The sequence below is a fragment of the Puntigrus tetrazona genome, chromosome 8, assembly GCF_018831695.1.
Source record: "Puntigrus tetrazona isolate hp1 chromosome 8, ASM1883169v1, whole genome shotgun sequence".
Taxonomy (NCBI): Eukaryota; Metazoa; Chordata; class Actinopteri; order Cypriniformes; family Cyprinidae; genus Puntigrus; species Puntigrus tetrazona.
The window spans coordinates 12,672,918-12,696,817 of NC_056706.1; the positions used below are offsets into that span (position 1 = coordinate 12,672,918).

General features: G+C 40.6%; 2 protein-coding genes across 2 annotated transcripts in view; both read left to right on the forward strand.

Moving 5' to 3' along the window:
• The first annotated feature begins 694 nt into the window (after nucleotides 1–694).
• Nucleotides 695–7,458, forward strand: dalrd3 (DALR anticodon binding domain containing 3). Its single transcript, XM_043246807.1, has 13 exons — nucleotides 695–1,083; nucleotides 2,171–2,475; nucleotides 2,556–2,866; nucleotides 3,793–3,851; nucleotides 3,933–4,034; nucleotides 4,582–4,646; nucleotides 4,761–4,819; nucleotides 4,967–5,049; nucleotides 5,121–5,247; nucleotides 5,614–5,672; nucleotides 5,870–5,986; nucleotides 6,134–6,202; nucleotides 6,459–7,458. The coding sequence occupies exons 1-13, from the start codon at nucleotides 883–885 to the stop codon at nucleotides 6,576–6,578; spliced, it is 1,677 nt and encodes a 558-aa protein (XP_043102742.1). The 5' UTR covers nucleotides 695–882; the 3' UTR covers nucleotides 6,579–7,458.
• A 9,660-nt stretch (nucleotides 7,459–17,118) lies between these two features.
• The window catches only part of celsr3 (cadherin, EGF LAG seven-pass G-type receptor 3), a 40,941-nt gene continuing 34,159 nt past the window's right edge, over nucleotides 17,119–23,900 (forward strand). The window contains 3 exon segments of the mRNA XM_043246784.1: nucleotides 17,119–17,338; nucleotides 17,340–19,096; nucleotides 19,098–22,243. Coding sequence (XP_043102719.1) covers nucleotides 17,135–17,338; nucleotides 17,340–19,096; nucleotides 19,098–22,243 — 5,107 coding nt within the window. The 5' untranslated portion in view covers nucleotides 17,119–17,134.

The following is a 23,900-nucleotide window of genomic DNA, read 5'->3' on the forward strand; positions in this document are numbered from 1 at the left end:
CAGCTCTCACATACAATTGTTACCTGCAACAAACAAAGCGGAAGTACTCAAATAAGCTGAACAACCAGCATTCAAATATGCTTCAGTATGAAGTGTGACCAGATCTTTTCTAAAGATTAATGTAAAACTTTTTATGGATGCATGGTGTCTTTTTTTACTGTCCCAAAATTTAATATTTTAGTATCAGATGTCAAATGTTAAAAACTTTTTAAACATTTATGCTAGAAACAATATTCCTGATGCAGTTTACTCTAACATGAAAGGGAATAAAAGGTTGGCTTCTATAGTTTTTAGAGGTAAGTTAAAAAATAAAAATGAAAAACTCATCTTTAGTCTCCTGAAAACTAATCATTTACTTTTTTATCAGAATGTAGAAATAATAAATTAACATGCTGCTAATTTAAATAAATTAAAGCTAACAGAATTTTAGTGAATACTTTAACCATTAAAAAATACTCTTTTCCTCACCCAAAGCTATCATATGACTTTGTAATTTAGCACAATAAAGTTATGGGGCAAGCAGTTATAAGAAAGTAATCAATGGATTACGTAAAAAAATCATTTATCTTTTAAAATGAAAAGGCAGCTTCTTATCAAAACAAAAAAAATTATCCGAAAAGCACTTTTACTTTCTGTTCTATCATCAACTTAACTGATTTTGCCACACCCAAAATGGCGCCTTTTGAAAGGACGGAACCGGGATCTGGTGTTACAAGAAAATATGCCCCTTTAATCAGTGACATTTTTTACGTTCCGGTCCCCGTGCATCTGTTTTGATTGGTGATCAATCCGAGCACAGCACCGCAGTGCTGCTACTGTCAATCTCAGTTACATCCCCCGAGTCCGGGCACTAATAACAATGTCAACATACTGAGTCTAATCATGGAGGAAGCCGTGCCATTTAGCATCGTGTCCACCGTCAAAGCGTTGAGCGGCGCGTTGCGGAGAGATCCTGAGCGTGATGCCGAGATCAGCCGCGAGCGAGAGAAGCTCTGGTTCAAGGAGAGCAGCGCCAAAAACCTGAGAAACCGTGACTTCTTGTCACCCAACACGGTTCTGACGACGCTGTATGCCGGTGGAGAGGTCAGTCTGAAATATGTGCTTGCATGTGCGCTGTTTATTTTCCGTGTTATGATCTCTTCCTGGCCTGCACCAGTGACAGATGCGCTCTCGCGTTTCTCCGCATGGCGATTTTACGCATGGCTTGAAGCGCCGTGTTGGATATTTCAAGCTTTTGCTTAGACGTTTGGTTATGAATCACAGAGCTAGTGACACAGAAATGTCAGAATATAAGCCCGAGCTCAGCACAGACACGCAGGGCGCCAGCTAGACTGTTGACATTGGTGGCATCGACCAAACATTTGAACCCTGCGGCAGAAATGATTTAACTCCTCACTGCCCGTGAGATCTAGGTCAGACTAACGTGATACCAATACGGAAAACTACATGTTGGCTATTAGGAGAACCGCGATGTCAAAATCACGTCCTGATTCATTATTGTTTTTATACTTTCTGGCGGTCAAATTTTCTTTTAAGAGAATTCTCGGGTAAAACTAAATTGTCTTTTCGCGCCTCTGAAAAAAAAAAACGTATGAATGACATTTTAAAACGTTTAGCGATAAATAAATATGTTGTACAACAAAAAATAAGGACAGTGCGCAACAAACACTTTTATGTTTTGTCGATAACCGATAGAGGCAAAGTGTTGCTATGGTTACCGACAAAAGTTCGCGTGGCCCGCTTTAGTTTCTCACGTTTTGTGGTTTCTGAGATGTTTGAAAACTTTGGTGTGACTTGTATAATTACAAAGAATATATTTGAAATATGCTATTTAAAAACTAAAAATACAAATCGCTGAAATATATTACAGCTTTAAAATGAATGTTAAAATTATAGCACTTAAAGTAAAAACTTAAATTGGTTTGTTGTTTATGCTGCCTTGATTCTGTTGGTCAGTAACGTGTGTGTATATATAGAATATAAAAAGCATTTAATTGCCAAAAAGCGAAACACAGAACAGCAAATTTGTTAGGACCAACTTGAATATTTTCACTCTCATGTCAGATCGCCAGATCTTTCAATTAAATTTCACATATCAACAATGAATGTGACCTTAAGTTGGCATAAAAACAATGCAACAGACTTATCTCATGATTGTGTGTGTTTTCAGGTTCCCTCTGATGTTCTCAGTGGTATTCGCTCACTTCGCGGCAGTGGAGTATTGCCGATAGGAACCACTGAGGTGACGCCAGAAGGCCTGCGCGTGTGTGTGGATCACTGTGCAGCATTCAGAGGTGTTTTATGTGGAATAACACCGTATCTGAGACCTGCTGCTCAGAGACAGGGCTGCGTCCTCATCAACTGCCCTGCTCTTCACACTAAACAAACCGTACCGTCTCCAGATACGCTAGCTCTGGGCCAGCTACGAACGGTTCTCATTGCCGACCACCTCGGGGCACAGCTCAGAAGACAAGGGTGTGTGCTTTGACTTTCACTATCTTAGCATAAATTGCACCGAAGTACACTTTGTTACAATTTGTCTTTATTCCGTTTAGGTACACCGTGTCCTTTTGTCCAGCCTTGCCACAGGACAGTGACATTGTCAACTTTCTGAAAACACTGGGCATTGATTGGCCGACAGTTCCCGTCAGCTGGACCAATGAGGACCGGGAGGAGAAGATGAAAAAAGCTTTAGAGAACTCAACCTACAGAGACAGAGAGATGGAGAGAGGAAAAAGGAGAAGCAGGGGCGAGGAAATAGAGGGAGAAAGAAAAGGCGTGAAAGAGGAAGTTAGGGTAAACCTTAAACAAGTAGTCCAGGACGAGAACCTTCAGGGCTATGATCCAAGTCTAGGCACTTGCACAGGTGAGTTGTAATGTGTTTAATAGAGATCTAATGGGTTACGTTTCCCATGGGTTCATTTATATATATTTGTGTTTGTTTGGCCAGTAAATGGCATTATTAGTCTAGCATGAGAAAAAAGGTTGATGTTTTTAATTGTATTCTATTTGATACGCATTTTAATTGTATTATCAACCAATGCAGTACAAGATATTTGTTGCTTATTATTATTTTACACTATGTAAATTTGCCTAGTAATTGCAAATAGATATCGTATTGGTCATTGTCTATTGATTAAATTTATCAATGTCAATGTCATAATACACAGAGATTGTGGTAGGAATTATAGTTACTGCACAAACTTTTACATTTTTTACTTTGGTTTGTCACATACTATCATTGTGATTAGTATGATTAATTTTTCAAAAGTAACAAATGTGAATTGTATTTATTTAGATTTTTTACATTTAATTTAATTTTTTACATTTTACAGTTTTACATTTTAACAGAATTAAAGTTCACCTAAAACTGAATATTGAGTTTACTCACCCTTATGTAATTTGAGTTTTTTTCTTATGTTGAACATAAAAGAGAATATTTTGTTGAATGCTTCTAATCAAACAGCTGACGTTCCCCATTGACTTACATAGTATTTCTGTTACTACTATGAAAGTCAGTGGGGAGCGGTTTTGATTATTCGGAATTCTTCAAAACATCTTTTGTGTTCAACATAAGAAAAACATCCATAGAAAGGTTTGGAACGACATGAGGGTGAATAAATAATTTTTGGATGAACTGTTCCTTTAAGATGAGATGAACTGGGCCGTACTGAATCGTGTCGATTTTTATCAATTAATTTTTTTGTACAAGGAACGTTTTACTCCTAGTGTTTCTGTGATACTAGCTTTTTCTTTGTATTGTGCATAAGTCAGTGATTTCTCTGTTTTCAGTGCAGAGAGAAGCTTTGTGTCATCTGGCTCAGCTGGACAGTGCTTCCACAGATTTCCCCGTGAGTCCGTCAGGACTATGTCTGTCTGATTTGAGTTACCATATTTTAGTTGGATGCTTGTAATGGATGTCTCTATTTTAGATCTGTACGACAACAGCCCTGCATGTCACTTCCTGTCAGGATGAGTTTCGTCAGCAGCAAACAGCGATGTTGTGGAGAGCAGCGGGTGCAACGGCAGTGCAGGTTTCACACTCTCTGCCCACACAGACACATCAGCTGTACCAGCGTGCTTTACATATCACACAATCGCTATCTGTTCTGTATTTACTGTCCTGTTTTGGTTAAACCTATCAAAGGATTCATTTTATTTCCTTTCTCTTCTTTATTTTCTTTTAATAGCCAGTAGCTTTTAGTTGTATCACAGATACGAACCATAATTTGCTACTTCCTTAATAGTTATTTTATTAATTGTGTCTGATATTATTTTATCCCCTCCTTTATATTATTTTTTTCTCCTTATCCTGTGTTTGTAAATCTGTGTAAAAGTGTGTATAAGGTAAAGTGATTTAGTTTGTATATTTTAATGTGTTAAGTAGCATACTGATAGCATGAAATCTAAAAGATAAATTGTAAATTAAAAAGACAATATCAAGCTGTTGTAATGCTCCCAAATGACTGAATGCACAATTTCCAGCTCTAAAGCTGCACAGTTGGACATAACTAAATTTTACGCAGTTATTGCTGGAAAATTAGTAATTAAATGAATAATTCCTTTTTATTTCTCTATTAGAGATTGGTGATTTGTGGTCCGGTGAAAACTCCTGGAATTCAGATGAATGCAGCTCAGTATCTTCAGTAAGGGAAAACATTAGAACGGCAATTCTCATCATCTCTTTATGTTCTATCATATTTATAAATCATTCTTACCAGTCTGTAAGTCTTATTGCAGTGTTGTATGATTGGCTGTAGGTTAAGAAAAGCTCAGATGAAAGAGGCCTCAGAAATGAAGTACGGAGACCAAGTTGAAGGTATGTTTATCTGTGCATTCTTAAAAATATATTTTACTTCTCATAGCCTTAATGAAATAGCCCAGAATTGTGATTTGTCTTAATACCAGATGTCAGCTGATGTGCCATCAATTCACTTTTTTTTGTTTGTTTGTTTGTTTGTTTTAGGTCAGACATGGGATGACATCATTAGAGTTATGACCTCAGCCACCGTGAGGTTTGAATTGCTGTCCACGGTGCACACAAGTCCAGTGAGTGTTATTTGCGTTTGTGCGTAGAATGTATTTTCCTGCATTAGAAATGATTGACAGCTGTCTTTCAGGTGACTTTAGATGTTCAGCGGGACAGTGGTGTGTCCACAAAGGGCCCCAGGGGTGGAGTCTTTGTCATGTATAACTGCGCTCGTCTACACACACTTTTCAGCAGCTATGAGAAGGGGGTGGAGCAAGGTAACACACTCACACTATAATGTTCTTGACTTTTGATTCATGTTCATATTATTATAATAGTAGTCTTGGTGAAGTAGTTTTTTTAAAGTACACGCAGTGACTACACCCAAGACTTAAGAACTTGAGGTTATATACATGTTTAAAATTTACCCTTTGTTAGGCAAAATGCTTTTTTTTTTTTTTTTTTTTTTTACTTACAGTGTCTGTTCCAAAGTAAAGTAATAGAAAAGTACAGTGTACAGCTACAACTGGCTAAAGTAGAGAGAACAATTTCCATATTGGCCTTTTGTTTAATGAATGTTAAATAATAATGTATTATTGTTTCTATTTTTGAAATAATATCCACGTTTACTTTAAAATGTGTAGGTCTTTATCCAGAAATCCCTGGAGGCACAGAGCTGGACTTTTCTGCCCTAAAAGAGGAGGTAAAGCAATATGTAACTAACATGCCTCAATGAAAATGTTTTTGCTTACAAACTTATTTGTTGTATTTTTATTTTTAGCATTCTAAGCAATTTTCAGCTCCTATGTATAAAGATATATTGCCAAATGTACTCAGATATGCTGTTTAGTGGAATAAAAAGTTGTTTATATGGTGATAATGTTGCTTTTTCTTCTTTAGGGGGAGTGGCTTCTTCTCTTTAATTACCTCATTCCATTCTCTGAGTTGCTGGACCAATCGGGTCAGATCCTGGAGCATGAAGGCGGCACAGCCAGAGTGAATTTAAGGATTGAACAGGTACTATATTGGTATTTGTAATTTTTTTTGTATGTAAAGGTTTTGTGTCACAGATAGACTTGCAGAGTTGATTTTAAGCCTCTTCCTATTAATCACAACCATATATCTTATTCCATCCCAAACTGAAATGTGTGTATTTTGTGACAGGTGTGCAGATTCTTGGTGTCTCTCAGTAAAGATTTTAGCTCCTACTACAACAGAGTTCATGTCCTTGGGGTAAGACGTTATGGGTTTGTGTGGTTGTTTGTGAGTCAAATTATGAAGTTATGTTTCTGTTTATATAAGGATATTTTAGATTAAACCCTTCTAACAACATATTACAAGGATTTTTTTTTATGTAACATGATTTAATGTGTATTTCGTATATTTCTGTGTGTATCAGCATTAACAGTGATTAATGTAGAAAGTTCAGAGCCATTTACTTGACTCTTTCTCTTTCTTTGTCTCTCTCTCTCTCTCTCTCTCTCTCTAGGAGCCCCTGCCTCATCTTTTTAATCAGATGTTTTGTCGTTTATTGTTGTTGAGAGCATTAAGAGAACTTTACCACAGCGCTCTGCACTCCCTTAACCTTCCTCCAATTCCCCAACTATAGCATCTCCACTGCAGACATTATACACTAACAACCCCAAACTCTCTCCCTAAACAGCCAGCACTCTTCCATTTTTCTCAGTTATTACACCTTAGATACCTTCCTCATAGACGTAATTGCCTGACTATCTTGTCTGAATAGCTTAATATTCCTCTGGCCCTCACAAAAAGGACTGTTTTGCCACTAATAGCCATACATTTTCAGGACAGAGCCCAATAAATCTGTCGCTCTTTAATCTTTCATTGAATAAATAATATTTAGTCCGAAAATTTCGCCCCTAAAAATGTCAACAAAATATGCATTCTTTTACAGTGAATTGAATTCTCCTGCACATTCATAGGTTTTGACCTCGTGCATGAATATGTATTCTTTGTAATAATGTTTAATTGGTGTAAGTGCACAGCTCTATTTGTTCAACGTTGAACACATATTGACATTGCAGCACAGTTGTTCCTCATACACACAGAGTATCTGTCACCGATGTTTTGGATTAGGAATCATGTCTGCATGTCATGATCTGGGATGCTACTTCTTTTAATATGAATATAGTCTTATCTGTACCAAATATAAAATCTTAATTCCCAAGTTTCCCTCAGTGTCCCTCACTGTTTATGCCACTGTAAATGTACAGGTGTAGTACTGAGATTCCTCATGTGCCATACATTTCAGACGCTTCAGTGCTCTCGCGGTGTCTGGAGTTTCACAGATCTGTGCCATACGCCACACAGTATTCAAAGCCCTGATTACTGAGTTAATAAACACATTTAGAGTGGCTGTGTAACATTCTCACCCTTGAGTTTCTGTTAGTGGTGATTTCACTCAATGTATTTAAAAATGCAGCGACCTGCAGAGACTTCATAATTAAAAGAGAGTGTCTGCCTCAGTCTCTGAACTGGATGTTTTTCAAGCGTGCAAATGTTTGACTATCTATCCGTACACAAGCCTTTCATTTATTTTAATAATGAGACTTCACAGTGAGGGTTAATTAGTTAATGCGTTAGGTAGTCAATAATGAACAACTGTTTTTGTTTTTCATTAATCTAGTTTATTTATTTATTTGTTTGTTGAGAAATCTAGAATTAATCCAGATTTATAAATGCTGTAAAAATTGTTAATTGTCAGTATTACTTATTGCAAAAATAATATTGCTGTATAGAATATATAGAGTATGTCATTGAAGTTATTTCAGAAAAAAAATCTGATGTTAACAAAATAACATTAAATATTTTGTCTCATGAAATTGATTTTTAGACATTTTTTTTGTGTGATCATTTTTATATAGTATTTTTTTTTTTTTTTTTTTTTTTTTTTTTTAATTTGATACTTTTTTCAGCAGGACTTTAAATTGATAAAAAGCAGTAGGCCTAGTACAGATATTTATAGTGTTACAGATTATTTCTATTTTAAATGAATGATGTTATTTAAACTTTCTGTTTAACGCATCATCATCATCATTATGCTTTCCACAAGAAGTACAGCTGTTTGCCACATTCTTAATAATAAAAAAATAATTTGTGACGATCACAAAATCAGCATATAAGAAGATTTCGGAGGAATGACACTTAAAACATTTAGCTTTGCAATCATGGAATAAAGTGCATTTCAAAATAGCGTTAACAATGTTGAACTGGTATTGAAGTTACCAGCTGAAACTTTGACATGGTGGTGTAGAAAAAATACTGTGGCATTTGTTCTGCCATATTTAAATGTCTTGGGCATTTTGTCATTCTCTGTTAATATCTCATTAATTTCTGATACTAAATGACTTGTAAGTGTCCTTGTTTTAACTCGTAAGTGCATTCTGTGGTTTAAATATTAATTTAATTTGAGGAGGAAGCAGAATTATGACCCAGACAGGCGTGTCTGAACATCTCAGAATTTTTATGAGTAGCCTAATTCTGTCAATAATTACTCGCCTTCATGTTTTTCCCAACCCATTAAACCTTTGTTCATCTTTACCACTTAAGATATTTGTGATGAATTCTGAGAGCTCTTCTGTCTAGACAGCAACAGTTTAGGTAAGACATTGATCATATATGTGGTGTCCATGTTTCAAGTTAAATTTTACGAATCTACAAAAAAGCTTTTTGTGCACAAAAACAAAAATAATGACTTTATTCAACATTTTTCTCTTCGGTCAGTCTTCGAAGTATGCTCACTACTACTGCATTGATGTCTATGCAGGGTCAGAAAGCTCTCAGATTACCTACAAAAATGACTTAATCGATCCAAGGATGAACAAAAGTCTTGTGGGTTTGGAACAACATGATGGTTTTTTTGGATCGAACTATCCCTTTTGAGTATGCAGCTCGAGTTTGTAATGCAGTGCTCAGTTGCAGGACTGAACATTAATAGCAGCCACATTGGTTGTGAAAATGGTTCCAGTTTTCAGTGCTGTGACTGTAAGTGTGAGTGTTGGTTAGAATACTGCCAGCCAATCTGTCCAGTAGTAACCACAGATGTCTGCATACTAAGAATGCACATGTAGATACGGACGAGACGGGTTTAAGAAAGTGTAACAGCATCGTTTAGCCACTAGAGGGCAAGCATGACTTATTATTTTATCTTAAGTGGTTTAGGGCTGCTTGGGTTGTCAGTCATCACTGCCGGGTATCTCTACCTTGAAGACAAAAGAGGGAGGAGAGATGAAAGGAGGCAGAGAGAGAGAAAGGAGACTAGTGCATGAAAGGAGTTCAAAGGATGAAGGAGAGTACGCTGTGTAATCGCTACAAGCAAAACTGCTGTCTTTTCAAGAGGTGTGTGTGAGAGCGAGATGAATGAATGAGGTCAGAGGTGCCCATGGGAATTGAATGATTTTTGTGGTTGCCAGGGATAGAAGGAGAGGTGGGTGGAGGAGGGGTGGAGATGATGGAGCAGAGTGATATTGATGAATGTCGTTCTTGTTGACTGGCGTGAAATCCTGGACAGGAAATAACTGTGAGGTGGGTGTGGTTCGTGGAGTGTTTGGAAATGACACATGGAGACAGATTGTTACTATATCAGAAAGTGTCACTCTAGCAAGCGATTATCTTGTTTTTGCAGTATTGGCTAGAAAAAGGTCTGATATCAAGCAGAGTCAGGGTACAAATTTAATAATAACCAAGCACCATATATAAGTATAAACTGGCGTTGTTGAGTAAATAAAGGGGGGCGCCTTGCCAGCTGGCCGATAATTTTATTAGGAGGTGCTAATCCACTGTAATCCCCGTTCATTTTCAGTCTGAGCACAACTAACAGGCTTCTAGGAAATCTGAATTCAGTTCAAACATTCTGTTCACACTCGAACAGGATTAGTTGTGATTCATATCAGGGTTGAGTCGACTCATGCCCTTGAGCTGTTGACTGAAGTCTGTTCAAAACATGGTTTATGTTGAATTCTAAGAATTATACTCTGAAAACAGAATTTGAGTCAAATCAAAGACTTGCATCTTAGAATAGAATGACTTTTACCTGGAAAAAAATATATATATATATATATATATATATATATATATATATATATATATATATATATATATATATATATATATATATATATGTGTATATATATATATACTGTTGTCCTAAAATATAATTTATTCACGTTATGGTAAGGTAATATTTTGAGCATTATTGCTCCGATCTTCAGTGTCACATGATCCTTCAGGAATCATTCTAATATACTTAAGAAACATACTGTTAATATATAATATTGGCAGGTGTTGCATAGCGAAGTATTTACTCTTATTGTACGCCTTTTGATAGTATTGCCTTAGCACACAATGCAATCTAAAGGTGATAAATTACATCACAATTTTCACACTTCATTTTTTTTATGTTCCTTGTTAAATCCCATCGGATATCAGCCGAGACCGCAGGGTTGCCAGAACAGTCTGCCTCACCGCAGCATCTAATTAAAACAAAACTGGAGTCTGTCAAGCTTCTGGTGGTTCCAAGTGAAGTCCTCTGTGTGTGTGTGTGTGTGTGTGTGTGTGTGTGTGTTCCCAACAACATGCTGGAAAAAAATCCTTCTCAAAGCCTTTGGGTTCCCTCTATCAAACTGAAGCTTAGAGATTGCGGCACCGTATTTGATGTAGATCTCTTAGCTGAAACTTTTGATAGTTTGACAAATTTAGAATAGAGCTGAAATCATTTTTGATGGGTTGAGATCTTTGAGACTGCACAAATCTGTCATTTAAAACTGTGTCAGAACAACCTCATGTGATCTTTCTTTAACCATCAAAAAGGGAAAAAAAACTTTCTCTTTTTTTTTTTTTTTTTTGAAATAGTAGTAGGCTGTTTATAGAAAAACTGTCTGCTTTATGAATATGTGTCATACTTTGAATGCGTTACTTTGACATAGTGTTGCAAACAGATGCTTAAAATGAGTTTTAAATTGAGAGCAAGCTCTGCCGAGGAAACAGGATGATAGGACAGTCAGTAGTGTATTTCACACCCATCCAGGCTTGTGTGTATGTGTGTGTTAACAGATAAGGACCTAGTGCAACAGCTTCCTCTTTCTTTCTGTTGCCTTCTCTCTTGCTCTTTCTGTACCTCTGCAGATAAAAAGTGGTTTGAATTACCTACTAACCATTTCCTGACTTTTAGTTACAAATGTCTGTTCACAGACCTTCCTAGAGAGTGCAATCTCCCAGGTCTTCTGAAGATAACGAGTCTTAAAACGTTGATTATTCACGTCTTTATTTAAATATTTTGTTGGTTTCTACCATTTACAATCTATCTGTCTATCTCTCCGTCTGTCTGTATATATATCATATGTCTATATAGATAGATAGATGGCTATAAACCAAATTTGTGCCCTCTCGCTCTCTGTGTGTGTCTCTGTCTTATAGGCATGGGTCCAGTAGTATCATCATATAATAACCCTCTGTGTGTGTGTGTCTTATATCGTTATAGCTTCAGATCCAGCAGCTTGGTGAGAAACTAGCTGGATTGGAGTCTAAGCAGGTCTAAATCCTAGAATAAGACAGCAAGATACCTCTCTCATCTGATGCTAATCCACTTTAATCTCAGTTCACTTTCACTCCAAGCATTAGAGCGGCTTCCAGTCGGTCTGAATTCGGTCCAAACATTCTATTCACACTCAAACAGGATTAGTTCTGATTCATATCAAGGAAGACTCCGATGAGCTCAGATGTCTATGACTGAAGCGTGTTTAAAACATGGCTGCTCTATAAAGGCATTTATATCCCATGCTGGAACAAATTAATGTGCTCCTCCTCTTTAGATGTAATAGGATCCAGTAAGATTTGTTCTCATTAATATAATATGACATAATCTTCAGGGTAATAAAGGCACATAGCCAATTCTTTTTCATTTAATTGCTCCCTTTTTAAGAGCTGGCATAAGAGGCTCTTTTTCAGTTTTCAGATGTTTTCATGAATGTATACTCTTATTGGTGGTGTTATGTAGTGTTGATGTTATTAATATGTAAATACTAAATTATTCATTTTTCGTCATTTTATTCGAATTAAGAGAAATTCACATTTGTGCTTCTCCTTTTTATGTGTAAATATTCTGTTTATCATATTTGAATCATCTGTATTTTTTCATTGTTCTCCCTCTAGTAGTTGAGCGAGGGAGGTGCGGTTTCATACATGCAGTGTTTATATCAACACACAGAATCTGCTGTGTCTGCGCTGTGTCTTTGAATGCCAGGAGAAGGTGATAAAAGAGCAGGAAAATATTTATAGCTGCATTAAAATAACAATTTTTCTGGCATTTTTTAAAATGTCACCCCTCCCTGTATATCTCTGTTAATTTTCCTCTTACCTTCATACTATTAACTAGTTCGTTCCCCTGCCTTTTTTTCCCTCTTTTCCTCTCTTATTTTCCTCTCCCTGATTCTTTTTTTTTCTCATTCTCTCTATTTTTTTATTTGCTGATTTGGGTCACTGGCTGACTAAGAGACAACTCACAGCTGGCCTATAAACAACCTTCCCCCTTTCAGCAGCATTAGCTCACACACACATACACACACTCTCCTCTCACTCCAGCACTCAGTGGCACAAATCTCTCACATCGTTTGGCATCATTTGTTTACTAGGTCTTTTTAAACGAGCTTTACAAACCACTCTCTTATCCTCCGTGTGTTTATATCAAGACATAATTATGTGTTCCATGCGCGCATGCTTTGCCTTATTTTTGCCCAGTATAAAGAATTAGAGATTCTCCAAGTGACAGCGCAGTCTGGTAAAACTGCTTAAAAAGATTTCGCTTTGAAATGTTTAAACCGAAGTATTTACAACCTAAAATAATCTGTTGCAGACACCTTTATTATTTCAAATCTTTTTTGTATTTGGAAACTCAGCAAGCCCATATATATTAGCCAGTGTGAAGAAAGTGACAAAGCAATATTTTTTAGTTTCCAAAACTGGTAATTTTTAAAATTGTATTACTGGAATATTTTATAAAATGTCATAGTATAAAATTGAGCATATTTAATAATTATAATAATAAATATTTTAGTTGGAATTACACAATTTTATAAATATAAAATACATTTTTATTTCATGCTTTCATTTTATTCCATTCTGACCTTTTACTTTTTTACAAAAAAATGTTTACTTTATCATTATATAGTAATTTAATTCAACACATTACTCTGTGATAACTAGTATTTATCATCCTGCTGTTTGTGCGCTCATTTTTCAGCCCTTTGCACTTCTGTTTCTTTGCTATGATTTACCATTTTGTCGGAATAGACTGCGAACAGCAGACTGCTGTGTTTGTTTATGAAATGGGAGCGATGCGTCAGTAATGCGATGATAACACGTTTTGAAGGGTACGTGTGCGTGTGCGTGTGGGCGCGCGGATGGACTCGTTCCAACTTTTCGCGTATTCCATGTTAACGAGCGAGCTCTCCTCACGCGCGCTCTGCTCTAAGAGTCATTCAGAAGTTAAATTACGAGAGCTCCATGTCGAAATCCAATAACCGTGCGGCAGATAACGAACATACAGTGTTCATAATCCCATAATCCTCTAAAATTGCTAATGACATCACTATGCTCCCGGGCAGCAGCGGCGCGAGACGTCGGGGAACGGGTCCGAGGGTGGGGGGCGTGTCCTAAGTGTGCGCGCTTTTATGGATTCCGGGCGTGGAAGCCGCATTGAATATTCGCTTACGTGCGCATCATTTTAATTAATTCGCGCTCACCAGGCGCGTATTTGGTGGGGTAACAGTCTCGGCGCACTCCACCCAGTTGACACCATATGTCTTCAGTCTCAACTCTGTTGATGTTTTCGAGGAGGCGGTAGTATTTTGAGAGACAGATTAAAGTGTGTAGGTGTAAGAGAAAGAGAATGCTTGAGATTTGTCTCTGTTGGTATGTACAAAGTGAGTGTGCATTATTTAAATCGCACTTCCTGAGTTGTCGGTGCACGCACCCATGCTCAAAAAGAGGCATATATAAGCGATAGCGAATATAAAATGGCCATCACAGTATGTGTGCGATTATCTGCCAGTCCCTCTCTCTTGTGAATATGTATTATTGCCGCCTGCCCGTTCAGGCCCAGCCGTGACAGATGCTCACCGGGCCGAGGCCACCTGCTGCTGTGGCCACAGGGGAGGGGTTAGTGGGGTGAGCGGAGAGGACAGCAGGGTTGTGTGTGTGTGTGTGGGGGTGTGTGTGTGGGGGGGGAAGGGGTCTGCCGGATGCGAGCAATTACAGTTTGACAGCGGTGGTGAGGCACAAACACAAACCCCTCTTCTTGATGGAACGTGCCCCCTACTCTTGCCGTTCCCATGGTAACTCATAGAATAGCTGCGGCCTTGTAGCTGACAGCTTACCTGAATGTGTGTGTGTGTGTGTGTGTGTGCATGAGTGTTAAGGGCCCCCAGGTGCGCTTTGTGAAGTGTGCACCCCTGTAATCCGCAGGCTGGATTTTTGGGGATTACAAATCAACCCATTAGAGCTCTCTTTCACTTCTCTCTTTTCATCTCACAACCTACATTCATAAAGGCCGTATAGAATATAATCTTTTTTTTTTTGTCTTGTGCAGACAGGCGTCTTATTAATAATTTTATAGCAACGCTATATTTAGTGTCAACGTCGTTGCATGCATGAATAAAACAAGATTGCGCTTGATATTAAAGTCCTTCGAAACTGAACACGGTTCTCGTGGTTTTTGGACACAGAAAGACATTTTTCGCTTTGAATTCTAACTTTAAAATGTACAGAAACCAGTACCTGTGAGACTGAAGCGATGGATCTCAGCAGTCAGCAGCACACCAACTGAGCCCAGGACGAGCGCTGTCTGCGGTTCTGAACAGATCAGGTGTTGCGCTCATTTTTTAATGGTTCAGGGATTTTTTAAAAAACATTTTAAAGGAGGTCATTTTTTGGGTTCTACACATTGTTGCATTCACATTTGATTGAGATCACAAAAAAAATTAGTTACATTTGATCCAAAAAGTACATCAGGTCAATGGTTTTGAACTTTTTTTTTGTTATATTAGGGTACACTAGTCATTATTAACTTGCTTATTAGCATGCACATTGCTAGTATATTGACAACCTGACCCTTAACCCTACCAAACATTACAACAAACAACTACTGTACTGTACTTATTATTAATATGCAGCTCAAAAAGAGTTATTATACAGTGGGTTTTTTATGTAAACCTATAAGTCTGCTTTGTATATTATTGTTAATATTATTAAATATTGTTTTAATTTGAAGTGTTTTGACTGTTGCACCCCCATTAGATCCATTTAATGCATTTACACAATGCATATACAATGCATTCATTTCATGATGATCTTGCTGTTGCTGGAGTCATGCTTGATACAAAAATAAAATCCTAATAAAAAATAGTGAATAGAAAGTCTTATCGTCATCCACCGGTGTAAGCATTGAGAAATGAGCAGAGCAGAAATGTAGGCCGTATGTGTTTTCATGACGTGCAAGAATCTGAATTATGGTCTCTACTTTATTTGGGGAATGATGAGTAACACTAAATGTGATAGCTGTTCCCAGAGGCTGTTGGCAAACTGGTAAATCGCAGGCGGGCTGATCGGAGTTACCCGTCAGTCTATCAGTCAGGTTCTACAGAGGAAGCTCTCAGTTATGGGAATTCCTCTCCTCCTCGCTTAATGTGATTTAGGGATGCCGTGACTGTGTGATATAATACCATCAAGCGTCTAGACACACGCAAGCACACCCGCAGCACTAAAGACTAGACATGAATCTCATCCTCCACAGTCAACGAGGAAAATTCGCAAATCATCTTTTTCTGCTTAGACGACACCACTGGTAACTGCACACAGAAAGCACAGGCGCTTTACCACAGCCAGCTCCGCTCAGCTCAGACTAGAGCACGAGAACAGTGGGACGCGAGGGGCAGCTTATCTAGAGAGAGAGAGAGAGAGAGAGAGAGAGAGCGAGCGAGCGAGCGCGAGGGCGTGTGTGCGCGCGCACGGTATAATTGAGCCGTATGAATTTTTCAACATCCGTGGATTCGTTCCAACCGTGTCAGTGGCAGGCAGACTGTGCGAGACACAGATTGGTTTTTGTAGCGCGCAAGTCTATTTCTGACTAAGCGTGGATTTCACATCCGCCATGCGGGGCTGTGACACGCGCCTCCGAAATTCGCCCGCATGCGGTGCGATTTAAAACAGGGGAAAATCATAGTTAAAAAAATGTCTCCGTGTCAAACAATGCATTCAAAATGAGACCGTGTCTACCGACTGGGGGGGTTAAGCTGGCAGAAGAAAGAAAATGTGATGTGAATTCAGTGCACTGAATAAAATAATAAACATTTCGGGAAATCGCCCGGTGGATAAGACATGACGTCACAGGTGGACACGGACTGATTGTTAGAGCCACAGACCCCCACTGACTTTAATTTCTCAAAACAAAAATAAAAAAATATGCCGCGCTTGTCGTTGGTTACGTATTTAATATGTGGTTAATTATATGTATTTGCAACAATGAAATAAATGGCAAAAAAAAAAAAAAAAAAAAACAATGCTTAAAGTATGCTGGAGGAAATTATAATGTATTCTTATATTTTGCTATAATATAGGCTTACTAAAATCAAATAAGTTATAACGTTAATGTGTTCTCGTTTTGGTCATGTTTATTGGAGTATCAGTTCCATATTTGTGTTACACAGATGCTGTTTTATCATTTATTATCATATTATCCTAGCCACTGTAAAAGTCGCTCATGATCGTACCGTGTGGCCTTCTATCACTGAAATATATCAATACAAAGCAATGCAAGAACCTTTGAAATGTATGGATGTATTGAATATTTATTATGTATGAATTATGTTTAATGTCCGTGTTGCATTTTAAATGAATGCTATTGTGTTTACTTTGATATTAAGTTGTAAGCTATATACCTCTCCAGCGGTGGACATGGCGTCATCTGAGTGAGGAAACAGCCTTGCGCACACTGGAACGAACCATTCCCTTCTCAGAGAGAGAGAGAGAGAAAGAGAGAGAAAGAAGCGAGAGGGAGGGAGAGAGAGAGAGAGAGAGAGAGAGAAGCGAGAGGGAGAGGGGGAGGAGTGAGGGTAGCACCGGGTTCGCTGTGAGCCATGTTGGATGTGAATGAGAGATGCTGCGCTCGTGTCGCTGCTAGCCGGAGCTCTACCAAACACCGAGAGTAGATGCGAGCTTCCCGGGATCACCGAGCGACCGGGGAGCAAGGCGGAAGGAGTCGGGCGGTGGTGGATGAGCTGGCCACTTAGCCGGCGTTTGGAGAGAGAAAGAGAGACACTTGGGTTCAGAGAGAGGGGAGAACGGGGGGAGAGAGAGAAAGGATTTCACCAGACTAATGGCTGCACTGCTACTGGACTTGGGCTCGCTTTCGCCGCTGTTGTTTCTCCTTCTCCTCAGCTCTTTGTTCACTGTTATCCCGAGGAGTGCAGCGGGGCCGTTCTGCCGCTCCCTGTGCACCCACCCAGCCCCCGGAGACGCTCGAATCACCAGCCTGCCCGACGAAACGGTAACGGGGGCTTTGGCTGGGGGCGATTGGAAGATCCACCCTGCACGGACGCTACGGTCGCGTGGACGGGAAGCGCGATGCTTACGGTCCCGTGCAGCGGGAACCCCCTCAGCTCCGTTGAGTCCGGATTACCGGAATTGTAGTGCGTGGATATCAGAACCGGCGGCGCACACCGGACGCTGTCATCACCAGCCTGTTTGGAGTAACGGCGGCAGTGGAGAGAAGGGCGTTGTTTCTCGTGTTCTCGCCTCTCCGGTTCAGTATGGCAAAAAGAGGACTGTACAAAGGACTAGAACGCGCTCGCGGCCACAGACGCGCCTCGACACGGACAGGGTCATTGCAAGCGTGCTGGATAGCTGTATAACCGTGGATAGCCAATCCAGGCCCAATCACTGCCCATGTCACCCACAACGGGAGTCTGCCGCTGCCAAGACACCAACTCGGCTGTTATCAAAAGCCTATTCTTATTCTAATGTGGTTTCGGACGCCAATAAATTGTGCAAAGCGACAGCGGACCGTCCCCTCTCAGGCCCCCTGAATGTTATCGATCTTAACAGAGAGGGCTGGAACGGGTCAGGCTTTAGGAATACCCGCGGGTGCTCGGGACCGTGCGCGTGGCAGCTCTCTCTAGGGCTTGGAAGCGAAGCAAGCAGCTGTCTCGAGTCACACCGGATCACAGGTTGTTCTGAAAGGCATCCAAACTGGCACAGCAGTAACTGGCACCGGTTCAACATCTCTCTCAGGCGCTACGCTGTTTGTGAAAGGCAGGCAAGAGAAAACACAGACACCACATCTTCAAATAACAACTCAAAAGTAGAATTTGTGCATGCGAAGTCGGAGCGGAATAGTTCACAAAAGTCTTCTAGTGCGCTCAAACGGACTGATGCTCGGGATTTAATGCCACAGGCTGATTGGGTCAGGACTGAGACTCGCTATGATGACAGAAAGGCTCATTATAATGGATCAACTGGAATCAGCGCTGCTCAGTTGTGTATCGGCGATGTACACAACCCTGACTCATCCGCTGCTGGTTTTTCCAGCGGTCATAATGCATCACATATCTACCTCTTAGTCGAGCTTAACTTTCCTAAACGTTTTCGTGACTCACACTTTCACACACGAGAAGATTCAGCACCCTCTCAGTGGACAGCGCCAATCTCCGTGCTTGAGCTCGTGCATTCCAATGACTTTACTCAAAGTTTGCTGCTGAGGAATTGGAACGGCAACTATAACAACAACAACTGCGCCAAGAATCGTAATAATAACCACCACAACAACAGCAGCAGCCCTGATGATCAAAATGCAAATGAAACTCAAAATGTTCCTGACAGTGAAGAGCGCGACTTTATAAGAGGGGAAAGCGCACGTTATCCTTGCTCCAGCACTCGTGCGGAGTGTGGCGACTACGACAGCTTAACCGCCGATGGGGGAGCCACGCGGCCGCAATTAAAATCCGGTAAACGGGTGTCATTACAAGCTGAGGGTGTCAGTCAGCAAGAGGAGCAGCTGGAAGCCGCGACTGAGTGCGGTAGGAGGGAGGGACAGATAGAGGGCGGGGTAAAGGGGAGGAACGGGGGAGGGTGACAGACAGCCTGTAGAGGGAGAAAGGGAGGAAAGCTTGGAGTGGGTGATTGCAGAAGACACAAAGGAAGACGTAGTATTAGAAGAGACAAATTTACTGGAAGAAAAAGGTCAAGGCAACGGCACCTCTCAGTCAGACAGAAAAAGCGATGAAAACAAAAATGGAATGTGGACTGAGCAGAATGAGCTTAAACAGAGTCTAGATGGGGTGGAAAACACACAGAAATTTTTGTATGTTGAGAAAGAAAAAGCAACAGAAAGCGATGAAATTCAGAGAGAAGATGAGCAAGAATACAACGAAGAGCAGACAGGTGTCTCTCCTGTTGGGCGCTCCCGTAGAGCAGCTAATAGGCACCCCCAATTCCCCCAGTATAACTACCAGGTTCAGGTTGCTGAGAACCAGCCTCCTGGTACCTCAGTCATAAGTATGACAGCCGAGGACCCTGATGCTGGTGAGGCAGGCAGACTCAGTTACAGCATGGCCCCTTTAATGAACAGCAGGTCCATGGATTACTTCCAGATCGACCCAATTACTGGCCTTCTCACCACCACACACATTCTGGATCGAGAACACATGGACCTGCACTACTTCCGAGTTACTGCCACGGACCACGGCTCACCACGCCTTTCTGGAACAACTATGGTGACCATCACTGTGGCTGATCGTAATGATCACTCTCCCGTGTTTGAGCAAACAGAATACCGCGAGACTATTCGAGAGAATGTAGAAGAGGGATATCCTATACTGCAGCTGCGAGCAACAGATCTCGACTCGCCAGCAAATGCAAACATACGCTACAGGTTTATCGGAGAAAGTGCAGCTGTTGCACGTGCTGCGTTTGAGATTGATCCTCGATCAGGTTTGATCACAACACGAGGTACTGTTGACAGAGAAGCAAATGAACGCTATACATTGTTAGTGGAAGCAAGTGACCAAGGGAGAGAGCCGGGTCCACGGTCGGCTACCGTTAGTGTCCATATCACCGTGTTGGATGAGAATGACAATGTTCCACAATTCAGTCAAAAGCGCTATGTGGTAGCAGTTAGAGAAGACGTCCGCCCACATTCTGAAATCCTCAGAGTCAGTGCCTCGGACCAGGATAAAGATGGGAATGCTGCTGTGCACTACAACATAATCAGTGGGAACAGCCGAGGACAGTTTGCGATTGACAGTGTTACTGGAGAAATCCAGGTGGTAGCGCCACTGGACTATGAGACGGAACGGGAGTACACGCTACGGCTGCGGGCTCAGGACAACGGCCGTCCACCTCTCTCCAACAACACTGGAATTGTGAGTGTTCAGGTCACTGATGTGAATGATAATCCACCAATCTTTGTATCCACTCCTTTCCAGGCTACAGTGCTGGAGAGCGCTCCTATCGGTCACTCCATTCTTCACATACAAGCTATTGATACAGATAACGGTGACAATGCACGCCTGGAATACCGTTTGACGGGAACTGGCACAGATACACCGTTTGTTATCAACGCTGCCACTGGTTGGGTCACAGTGAGCTCAGAACTTGACCGGGAATCAGTAGAGCATTACTTCTTTGGCGTTGAAGCTCGAGATTATGGCGCTCCACCTCTTTCCGCAACAGCTAGTGTTACAATCACAGTAATGGATGTCAATGATAACCGACCAGAGTTTTTACAAAAAGAGTATTACGTCAGACTAAATGAAGATGCAGCAGTTGGAACAAGTGTGGTCAGCGTTACCGCTGTTGACCGTGATGTAAATAGTGCTGTCACTTATCAGATCACCGGTGGAAACACACGTAATCGCTTTGCCATTAGCACAGCCGGTGGTGCAGGACTTGTCTCCCTAGCACTTCCTTTGGACTACAAACAGGAGCGCCGCTATGTGTTAACAGTCACTGCCTCTGACAGAACTCTCCACGATACCTGTCAGGTGCACATCAACATCACAGATGCCAACACACACCGTCCCGTGTTCCAGAGTGCTCATTATTCAGTAAGTGTGAATGAGGACCGGCCTCCCGGCAGCACCGTGGTGGTCATAAGTGCAACAGATGACGATGTTGGAGAAAACGCCCGCATTACTTACTACCTGGAGGACAATATTCCACAGTTTCGCATTGATCCTGCGAGCGGAGCGATCACACTTCAAGCCGAACTTGACTATGAAGACCAAATGACTTACACACTTGCCATCACTGCCCGTGACAATGGAATCCCTCAGAAATCTGACACCACTTATGTGGAGGTCAATGTTAATGATGTAAATGACAACGCACCTCAGTTCCTGAGCCCCAGGTATCAGGGTGGAGTCAGTGAGGATGCTCCACCTTTCACTAGTGTGCTACAGATCTCCGCTACAGACCGTGATGCTCATGCCAATGGCCGTGTCCAGTATACGTTCCAGAATGGAGAGGATGGTGATGGAGATTTCACAATAGAGCCAACTTCGGGAATAGTCAGGACTGTCAGGAGACTTGACCGTGAAAGTGTTCCCTACTATGAGCTGACTGCATTTGCGGTGGATCGTGGTGTTCCCCCTCAGCGTACACCTGTACACATTCAAGTCAGTGTCATGGATGTCAACGACAATGCTCCAGTGTTTCCAGCTGATGATTTTGAGGTCCTAGTGAAGGAGAATAGTGCCGTTGGATCCGTTGTAGCTCAAATTACAGCAACTGATCCAGATGAGGGCCCAAATGCTCAGATTATGTATCAGATTGTGGAAGGAAATATTCCAGAAATCTTCCAAATGGACATTTTTTCAGGAGAACTCACTTCTTTAATTGACCTTGACTATGAAACGCGGAATGAGTACGTAATTGTTGTCCAGGCCACCTCAGCTCCATTGGTCAGTCGTGCCACAGTGCGCATACGACTTGTTGACCAGAATGATAATGGGCCCCAAATGCAAGACTTTCAAATCATCTTTAATAACTTTGTATCTAATCGATCCAACACCTTCCCAAGTGGTGTTATTGGACGAGTTCCAGCCCATGACCCAGATGTTTCAGATCGTCTCTACTACACCATAGATCGTGGGAATGAGCTACACCTGGTGCTGTTGAACCACACGAGTGGGGAGATCCGCCTCAGCCGAAAATTGGACAACAACCGACCACTGGTGGCCCCGATGCTTGTCACTGTCACTGGTAAGACTATGAGGGAGAGGGGGAGGGAGAGAGGGAGGAAGAAATGGGGAAATGAGGCAAGGGCTATTAAGGTCATAAGGATGAAATCAAATCAGGTCAAATTGGTTTTGCTAACTCTTTTCTGCAGTGCTCTATTATGAAATATTGCTGAAGGCAATGTGTCAATGTAGAAAGTGCACGTTAGAGGAAAAATAGAAAGAACAGAAGATATCTTCAGAGAAAGCTGACCCTTGACTTGCATTTTTCTCTGTAAGGACATTTAGCGATCGTTGTAAATTACTTTATGCTGGAAGGATTTCTACTGGCATTAGCAGGTAGTGTAACAGGAGTCTCAGTGGTAACTTGAGAGAGTGTAAGTGCTGAGGAAAGCATTGCTTGGCCACAACGGCTGATGTTGTTGATTGCATTGCTGGGAAGTGTAGATAATTGTGGCTTTTGAAAGGTTATAAATGGTGATTTGTTATTTACAGACAAGGTGACTAAAATGGTAAATTCAACATGATGTGTGAGGTTCGTTTGTGGCTGCTTTGTGTTTATTTATCACTTAAAAAATAATCCTGCTTGACTTGAGCGATATTGCTGATTTTTTTCAGCTTTTTACCTTATCTGGCAGTTTGTGTGTGTGTGTGTGTGTGTTTGTGTGTGTGTGTAAAGCATATAGGTTGGGGAGTTTGTAAGACTGCAGTGTTAGACAGCTCAGTTACCCTCTGGTAAAATTCTCTCTCTCTCTCTCCTAAGGAAAGCACACTTCCGTTTCCATCCCCCACTTACTCTTCATTTCTCATTCATTTTGCCTCCTTGCTTTTCTTTCTCTCACTATTTTTCTCTGACACAACATATTTTTCTGTTGGGTTAAATCATCGAAATATGTGTTTCCAAGTAAGCTGAGCGTCTTTCTTCTACGTTGTACAATTTAAGCATTAAGTTTTGATGTCCTGAAGGAAATGGAAGGTTAAGTTGAAGGCATTTCCTATTAAATAATTCCTTTGTATTATGTATCACCCGGAGAAACAGCAGTTACAGATATCTAAAGAGCACAGCTCATTATCTGTAAGATGAGATAGTTTGGAACTCAGTGTTGCTTTTATCTTGTTATTCTCTAAGCAAGGATTATATTTATATTGCTTATATTTATGCGATTAGATCATTTTATTATTCCCTCTATGATGTGATGTACAATCACACATTTTAGGTGTAATCAAATCGTATTGGTCTCTGAAACAATGCATGTATGCCAGAATGAAACTGTGTTTACATATTTGTAAATGTAGTTTAATAGAGGATTACAGACAGCCCTCATATCTTGCATGCTTTCTCTTGCTTTCTCTCTCTCTCTCTGTTCTACTTTACTTTGAGCGTAATAGGACGTCCTTAGGGGAAGCCTGGCTTTGGAAACAAACGGAGCACAGTAATCAGCTGTCAAACCAGTGCCCAAGATTTTGTGTGTGCGTTTGGGTAATCAGAGGGTTTAATATTTGTTCATGCAGGCAACTACAGTGTTTATGTCTACATCTGGATTTGTTTGAGCATATATTAAGTTTGTGTGTTTATACACATGTGTTTTTGTGCGTGTGTGTGTGTGTAAACTCCTGTACATGAGGGGGGTAGAAATATATTTCCAGGTGACTAATTTCAGCTATGAAGGGCAAATACATCT

Excerpts from the sequence above, each read along its gene's own strand:
- dalrd3 (XM_043246807.1), top strand. The coding sequence starts at position 883 with ATGGAGGAAGCCGTGCCATTTAGCATCGTGTCCACCGTCAAAGCGTTG. Across the intron at positions 4,035-4,581 it reads CGGGTGCAACGGCAGTGCAG|AGATTGGTGATTTGTGGTCC; the intron begins GTTTCACACTCT and ends TTTCTCTATTAG. Across the intron at positions 5,987-6,133 it reads TGAATTTAAGGATTGAACAG|GTGTGCAGATTCTTGGTGTC; the intron begins GTACTATATTGG and ends ATTTTGTGACAG.